The sequence below is a fragment of the Odontesthes bonariensis genome, chromosome 24, assembly GCF_027942865.1.
Source record: "Odontesthes bonariensis isolate fOdoBon6 chromosome 24, fOdoBon6.hap1, whole genome shotgun sequence".
Lineage (NCBI taxonomy): Eukaryota > Metazoa > Chordata > Actinopteri > Atheriniformes > Atherinopsidae > Odontesthes > Odontesthes bonariensis.
This window is the reverse complement of record NC_134529.1, coordinates 30,989,893-30,998,351: the sequence shown is the minus strand read 5'-3', so window position 1 is coordinate 30,998,351 and position 8,459 is coordinate 30,989,893. Positions and strand designations below refer to the sequence as shown.

General features: G+C 48.6%; 1 protein-coding gene across 4 annotated transcripts in view; it reads left to right on the top strand.

Annotated features, from left to right (window-relative positions):
• Positions 1 to 652: 652 nt before the first annotated feature.
• The window catches only part of hsf2 (heat shock transcription factor 2), a 52,026-nt gene continuing 44,219 nt past the window's right edge, over positions 653 to 8,459 (top strand). For 2 of the 4 annotated variants that reach the window (XM_075458704.1, XM_075458705.1), the window contains exons 1-3: positions 655 to 972; positions 3,531 to 3,639; positions 5,305 to 5,432. In XM_075458704.1, the coding sequence (XP_075314819.1) occupies positions 880 to 972; positions 3,531 to 3,639; positions 5,305 to 5,432 (330 nt within the window). In that variant the 5' untranslated portion in view covers positions 655 to 879. Of the gene's footprint in view, positions 973 to 3,530; positions 3,640 to 5,304; positions 5,433 to 8,459 lie in introns of all 4 variants that reach the window. The other 2 variants (XM_075458706.1, XM_075458703.1) reach the window with 2 other exon arrangements.

The following is an 8,459-nucleotide window of genomic DNA, read 5'->3' as shown; positions in this document are numbered from 1 at the left end:
GGCAAAGGCAAATATTTTACACGATTTCAGTTTTTTTTTATTGCAATCTTGTATTTTTTGTTTGAATTTATTTTTTTTGTTTGACTTTTTTAAATTTAGTTTTTGAATTGATATATTTTGCTTGCTCTTATAAAAGTCTTCTTTAAACTTATTGACACAAAATAAACTCCATAGGTTCAATGTGTTGTTCTATGTTGAGCATCAACGTTGAGCACCGCCACCAGATGGCACCCGCAAAGGAGTCATTGAGCTCCGCCCCCTCAACGTTCCGCCCCCTCAACGTTGATCTCCGCCCGATCTGCGGTCTGCAGTCAGGGGCTACTCAACTCAAGGGGTGAATAAAGAGGTGGAAATGTGAAACGCCAGTGTGGTTCTTTTATCTAACCCCATCAGAGGAAGACCCTCTGTTACCCAAATGTGTGTCATGTAGTGACATTCTTCACGGTAACTTTCTTATTTTCCTCAAAGGTTTAAACTGAGGGTGTTTGCACGGAAGAGTATTAGGGCCAGGCATAAGAAAACATAATAATATTTTGCCTGTCGAGATTAAAGTCGAAATGTTGAGAATAAAGTCAACTCCTCTGGTCCATCATCTAATTACTTTATTCTCGACATTTCTCGACATTTATTTTTTCTTATGTCTGGCCCTAATACTCTTCCGTATATTTGGGACAGGTTAGGGGGGGGTTACTCTTTTGTGTTTGGACGGAACTCCACGTGAGGAGTCTAACGTAAAATCGTTTTTGACCAATGGTGTCACGCGTGCTAGAACCGGAAGTTGGAAGCTATTGGTATTTTCCTCAAAGCAGACTTAAACTACAGGCTCCAAAAGAGCAGTCAGAGTGCAGCATCAAAGTATCTGTGGAAGAAGTTTAGAAGATGAAGCACAACTCCAACGTCCCGGCTTTCCTGACCAAGCTGTGGACACTGGTGGAGGACGCGGACACCAATAAATTCATCTGCTGGAGCCAGGTAACGCAAAGCTGCACTTAGCATGCTAATGACAGAAGCTAGTGCACAGCAGACAGACAGCTTCCGAGGTGAACCGTCAGTAGGGTTGTAAACGCACTATTCCACCATACCATATGTACAGCTGCAGCCGCGTTTTTCACTAAGCATTTATTAGTTAACAGCATTTCCCACGCTGAGCTAGCTGTCTGCTGCCTGCTTCACTGTGTTCCTGCTGCTGCTGCCTGCTTCACTGTGTTCCTGCTGCTGCTGCTTCACTGTGTACCTGCTGCTGCTGCTTCACTGTGTACCTGCTGCTGCTGCTTCACTGTGTTCATGCTGCTGCTGCCTGCTTCACTGTGTTCCTGCTGCTGCTGCCTGCTTCACTGTGTTCCTGCTGCTGCTGCTTCACTGTGTACCTGCTGCTGCTGCTTCACTGTGTTCATGCTGCTGCTGCCTGCTTCACTGTGTTCCTGCTGCTGCTGCCTGCTTCACTGTGTTCCTGCTGCTGCTGCTTCACTGTGTACCTGCTGCTGCTGCTTCACTGTGTACCTGCTGCTGCTGCTTCACTGTGTTCCTGCTGCTGCTGCTTCACTGTGTACCTGCTGCTGCTGCTTCACTGTGTTCATGCTGCTGCTGCCTGCTTCACTGTGTTCCTGCTGCTGCTGCTTCACTGTGTACCTGCTGCTGCTGCTTCACTGTGTACCTGCTGCTGCTGCTTCACTGTGTACCTGCTGCTGCTGCTTCACTGTGTTCATGCTGCTGCTGCCTGCTTCACTGTGTTCCTGCTGCTGCTGCCTGCTTCACTGTGTTCCTGCTGCTGCTGCTTCACTGTGTACCTGCTGCTGCTGCTTCACTGTGTACCTGCTGCTGCTGCTTCACTGTGTACCTGCTGCTGCTGCTTCACTGTGTTCCTGCTGCTGCTGCTTCACTGTGTTCCTGCTGCTGCTGCTTCACTGTGTACCTGCTGCTGCTGCTTCACTGTGTTCATGCTGCTGCTGCCTGCTTCACTGTGTTCCTGCTCCTGCTGCTTCACTGTGTTCCTGCTCCTGCTGCTTCACTGTGTACCTGCTGCTGCTGCTTCACTGTGTTCCTGCTGCTGCTGCTTCACTGTGTACCTGCTGCTGCTGCTTCACTGTGTTCCTGCTGCTGCTGCTTCACTGTGTACCTCCTGCTTCTGCTTCACTGTGTTCCTGCTGCTGCTGCTGCTTCACTGTGTACCTGGTGCTGCTTCACTGTGTTCCTGCTGCTGCTGCTGCTGCTTCACTGTGTACCTCCTGCTGCTTCACTGTGTTCCTGCTGCTGCTGCTGCTTCACTGTGTACCTGGTGCTGCTTCACTGTGTTCCTGCTGCTGCTTCACTGTGTTCCTGCTGCTGCTGCTTCACTGTGTTCCTGCTGCTGCTGCTTCACTGTGTTCCTCCTGCTGCTGCTTCACTGTGTTCCTGCTGCTTCACTGTGTTCCTGCTGCTTCACTGTGTTCCTGCTGCTGCTGCTGCTTCTTCACTGTGTACCTGCTGCTGCTGCTTCACTGTGTTCATGCTGCTGCTGCCTGCTTCACTGTGTTCCTGCTGCTGCTGCTTCACTGTGTTCCTGCTGCTGCTGCTGCTTCACTGTGTACCTCCTGCTGCTTCACTGTGTACCTGGTGCTGCTTCACTGTGTTCCTGCTGCTGCTTCACTGTGTTCCTGCTGCTGCTGCTTCACTGTGTTCCTGCTGCTGCTGCTTCACTGTGTTCCTCCTGCTGCTGCTTCACTGTGTTCCTCCTGCTGCTGCTTCACTGTGTTCCTGCTGCTTCACTGTGTTCCTGCTGCTGCTGCTGCTTCTTCACTGTGTTCCTGCTGCTGCTGCTGCTGCTTCACTGTGTTCCTGCTGCTGCTTCTTCACTGTGTTCCTGCTGCTTCACTGTGTTCCTGCTGCTGCTGCTGCTTCTTCACTGTGTTCCTGCTGCTGCTGCTGCTGCTTCACTGTGTTCCTGCTGCTTCACTGTGTTCCTGCTGCTGCTGCTGCTTCTTCACTGTGTTCCTGCTGCTGCTGCTGCTGCTTCACTGTGTTCCTGCTGCTGCTTCTTCACTGTGTTCCTGCTGCTGCTGCTGCTGCTTCACTGTGTTCCTGCTGCTGCTGCTTCACTGTGTTCCTGCTGCTGCTGCTTCACTGTGTTCCTGCTGCTGCTGCTTCACTGTGTTCCTGCTGCTGCTGCTGCTGCTGCTTCACTGTGTTCCTGCTGCTGCTGCTTCACTGTGTTCCTGCTGCTGCTGCTTCACTGTGTTCCTGCTGCTGCTGCTGCTGCTGCTGCTTCACTGTGTTCCTGCTGCTGCTGCTGCTGCTGCTGCTTCACTGTGTTCCTGCTGCTGCTGCTGCTGCTTCACTGTGTTCCTGCTGCTGCTGCTTCACTGTGTTCCTGCTGCTGCTGCTTCACTGTGTTCCTGCTGCTGCTGCTTCACTGTGTTCCTGCTGCTGCTTCACCCTATCCACCTGTCAGATGCTTTTGGATAAAAGCTTGTATGAAATGCATGAACATGAACATCTCCTTTGTGAAAGCGGCTTCTGAAGGCTCCTCTGAGAGTGTTGTTGATTGTTTCCAGGAGGGCAGCAGCTTCCTTGTTCTGGACGAACAACGCTTTGCCAAAGAGATCCTCCCCAAGTTCTTCAAGCACAACAACATGGCCAGTTTCATCAGGCAGCTCAACATGTGTAAGACTCCATTTATTACCTCCTATCTGTGTGCATGTGTCATAATAATCAGTTCTATGACTGTAACTTCAGATAATCTTGATCATATTTGAAAAATCATGTGGATCCTGGCTGAAAACAGCAACTTAGAGATGTCGTTCTCACATTGTTTTATACTATTTGATGGAATTGACTCCTTTTTGTCGATGTCATGTTTTCATGCCCTGACACACTCTCCAGCTTTCTTGCAGTCTGCTTTAAAGCACCCAGCTGTGGATTATACCAAGGAGCCAACCTCTTCTGACTGATTACCTTCCTTTTCAGAGGGGCAACATTGTCCAGTGCTGTACGCATTGAAACTATAGTGCTGTCAACAAGAGAGTCAAGTGCTGCTGGAGTAAAGTTTAGGTAGTCGTCCTCTGTCATATCTGCACATGGCAGTGAAGAAAAGGATGATGGAATTAACTCTTTAAATCTGGTTACTATAAATACATGTCTTTTCAGATGCTGTGTAATAAAGTAATGTAAACTCAAAGGTTATCAGAAAATGGTCAGATAAGACAGAGTTATGAGGGAACACTGTTAACTGTTCACTCTCAATGCCATAAGTCAGCACAAGATCAAGGGTGTGATTAAGGCAGTGAGTCGGTCTGTGAACACTCTGAGAAAATCCAATAGAGTCCAATATAGAATTAAAGTTCATATTCAGGCTGTCATTTTCAACATCTACATGAATATTAAAGTCACCCACTACAATGACTTTATCTGTACTCAGCACTAACTGGGATAAAAACTCTAAGAATTCAGACAGAAACTCAGAATAAGGGCCAGGTGGACGATACACAACAACAAACACAAGAGGTTTCTGGGATTTCCACTTTGCGTGGGAAAAACTGAGAATCAGAGATTCAAAAGAGCTCAAACTAATCTTGGGTCTGGGACTGATTAGTAACCCTGATCTGAAAATAGCTGCCACTCCTCCTCCTCTGCCTGTGGTTCCAGGAACGTGAACATTTAAACAGTCAGAGGGAGTTGCTTCATTAATGCTAACATGATGCTAACATGATCCTCCTGCTGCAGCCAGGTTTCTGTAAGACAAAATATATCAATATGATGATCACAAATCAACTCATTCACTAACAGAGACTTGGAAAGGAGAGATCTGATATTCAGCAAACCACATGTGGCGATGTTGTTCTTTTGGAAGTGTATATTGATCTTTATCCTGCCTTCTCCACCTTCCCTGTTAGAACATGTGCAGTTTGTTGCTGATAGTTTGATAGTAACTGGAGTTTCTGAAGAATCCAAACTGGGATGTGATATTTTTTAATCAGCTGCTACTGGAGGAGGTCCCTCGGATTTTGGCTCACAGACCCAAAACTATTTTCTTAGCGTTGGTACTTTCCCTGAATGAGTCAAACCATCTGTTACATAGCTGTACCGTGATTGGTCCAGGCAACATAGCTGTATAGTGATTCCTCACAAAAGCTATGTCAGTTACAAAAAATGTAAGAAAAAAAGTAGTAGAACCAGACAGAAAGCAAAGCGTTAACACAGTCACATTCTGTCTCCAAAGGTTAGCTCTAAAGTCTGCTTGGCTGTCTGATCAGGTGGGCCGGCCTGCTTGCTTTCTGCCCTACGCTGTGATGATGTGATTGATGCGCCTCTGCTGGTGTGTATGTGCAGATGGGTTCCGTAAGGTGATGCACATCGACACAGGCATTGTGAAACAGGAGAGAGATGGTCCAGTTGAGTTTCAGCACCCTTACTTCAAACATGGACAAGATGACCTGCTGGAAAACATCAAGAGGAAGGTGAGTCATCAGCCACCATTAATTCAAACAGACTTAAATTCAGTGCAGCATTTTGGAAGGCAGGAGACGATGAACAAAAAGAGCTGTAAGATGGACCGTGTGTGTCCTGCAGCACCATTGGATATCCTGAGCTGCTGCACCATTAGGCATCCTGAGCTGCAGTACCATTAGGCATCCTGAGCTGCAGCACCGTTAGGCATCCTGAGCTGCAGTACCATTAGGCATCCTGAGCTGCAGCACCGTTAGGCATCCTGAGCTGCAGCACTGTTAGGCATCCTGAGCTGCAGCACTGTTAGGCATCCTGAGCTGCAGCACCGTTAGGCATCCTAAGCTGCAGCACCGTTTTGCATCCTGAGCAGCAGCACCGTTAGGCATCCTGAGCTGCAGCACCGTTAGGCATCCTGAGCTGCAGCACCATTAGGCATCCTGAGCTGCAGCACCATTTTGCATCCTGAGCTGCAGCACCATTAGGCATCCTGAGCTGCAGCACCGTTAGGCATCCTGAGCTGCAGCACCGTTAGGCATCCTGAGCTGCAGTACCATTAGGCATCCTGAGCTGCAGCACCGTTAGGCATCCTGAGCTGCAGCACTGTTAGGCATCCTGAGCTGCAGCACCGTTAGGCATCCTGAGCTGCAGCACTGTTAGGCATCCTGAGCTGCAGCACCGTTAGGCATCCTAAGCTGCAGCACCATTTTGCATCCTGAGCAGCAGCACCGTTAGGCATCCTGAGCTGCAGCACCGTTAGGCATCCTGAGCTGCAGCACCATTAGGCATCCTGAGCTGCAGCACCATTTTGCATCCTGAGCTGCAGCACCGTTAGGCATCCTGAGCCGCAGCACCGTTAGGCATCCTGAGCTGCAGCACCGTTAGGCATCCTGAGCTTCAGCACCATTTGGCATCCTGAGCTGCAGCACCGTTAGGCATCCTGAGCTTCAGCACCATTTGGCATCCTGAGCTGCAGCACCATTTGGCATCCTGAGCTGCAGCATGCAGTCTGTGTGTTGGTCCATGTGGGATGTGAGCTGCTGCATACCTCTCCCTGCTTCAGAGACCGTCTGTGGGGGGCACACACTGTATTTTCTCAGAGACAGATATTTATTCATTCATTCATTCATTTTTTTTCAGCGTGACAAATACAATGTGTGGCAGGAGTGCGTGACAAAAGACCCAAAAGCGTGACTCTTGGTGAGACTTGACCTGTTTAGGACTGTGGGATGAGTCGGGCCTTAATTTAACATTCTTCATGAAGACGTTGTCAATGGTTCTTTTCATCTTATCATCCACTCTAAATCTGATGGGCCGAGGCCACTCGCCTCTCCGTCTGACCGCAGCACGCGCATTTTCAAACCTACACACACGTACAGGAATATCTGGACCACGGCCAATCAGAGGGGGGTCCCGCCCTTCACTATCTCTGATTGGTTTAGACCAGGATATGGGCCTAATGTGTGTCTCTTGTTGAAACAAAGTTGAAACTTGTTCCCCTTGAACAGCTGGTCGCACCGGTGCAACCTCAGATTATTTTTAGTCGCATCTTTGAGAAATTAGGTCGCATGTGGTACAGTCCTGCTCATGGTGCGTTTAAGGTCCACCTGGCAGACTCTGAAATCTACATTGAGTTTTCAGTTGACTGGACCTCCCACTGTAAGGCAGAGTGAGGGACTTCTGAGTTTTTTAGTGATTGCTCACAAAGTTTATTCTTCTCCTCACAAAACTACAGTGCTGTGCTACAAATGCAGTCGCACATTAATATTTTGTTGGACCCCCTTTAGCTTTGATTGAGGCACCCGTAATGCGTTGCATTGCTTCAGAAGGTATTTGTTTCCATCCAGTGCTGATTTTTCACCAACATCTTGTACTGATGATGGAGAGTCGGACCACAGTGTGAAGATGTTCTCCAGAACATGCCAAGATTTCTCAGTGGGGTCAGGCCCGGACTCTGTGGTTATGAAAATGATGTGTCATGCTCCCTGAACCGCGCTGTCATTGTTTGTGACAGACATGAATCATGTTATTGTCATCTTAGAAGATGCTCAGACACACTTAGGGAATTGGAAATCTGGTCATTCAGTATATTCAGGTAGTTAGTCCTCATGTTTTTGGAACACAACGTTTCTAAACGTTGACTGATGGAAGGAACCTCAGATCATTTAGAGTGGTTAGAGTCAGTCGTCCAATAACCAGAAGGTTGGCAGGTTCCATTCCCACTCTCGCTACTTCAAAATTGGTGGAACTGATAGCTGGAGGGGTGTCTGTCCACCTCCTTGCCATGGCCGAGGTGCACCTGAGCAAGGCACCGTGCCCCCATGCTCCCCGGCTGTGAACAGCTGCCCACCGCTCCAGGTTGGCATCTGTCTCTGAGTGTGTGACCCTGTGCATGTGTGTGTCAGCAGGTGCCAACCTGGATGGGTTAAAAGCCGAGGACAAATTTCATGTGTATGCATGTATGCATGACCAATAAATAAATCTTAAATTTGCCGATTTCAGCCCAAGTGGTGACGAGCTGCTAGACCTGAATAGACTGTTCAGAGTTAACATATAAAGAGATAGAGACTGTTCAGACCTGCAGATACCTGGGGGTGGTGCTGGATAATAAACTGGAGTGGTCTGCCAACATAGACGCAGTGTACAGGAGGGGCCAGAGCCGTCTCTTCTTCCTGAGACGGCTCAGGTCCTTCAATGTCTGCAGTGATATGATGTGCATGTTTTATCACACTATCATTGAGAGTGCACTGTTCTATGCTGCTGTCTGCTGGGGGAGTTGCACTACAGACACAAACTGTAGGCGCCTGGACAAACTGGTGAAAAAGGCTGGTTCTGTTGTAGGCAGAAGGCTGGACCCTCTCAGTGCTGTGGTGGAGAAACAGATGAGGAGGAAATTATATTCTGTTTTGGAGAATAATAAACATCCTCTCCACAGCATCCTGCAGGACAGAGGAGCAGCTGCAGGGAGAGGCTGCAGGACTGAGAGGTTCAGGAGGTCCTTTGTTCCCACAGCCAGAAGGCTTTTTAACAGGGACTGCTGA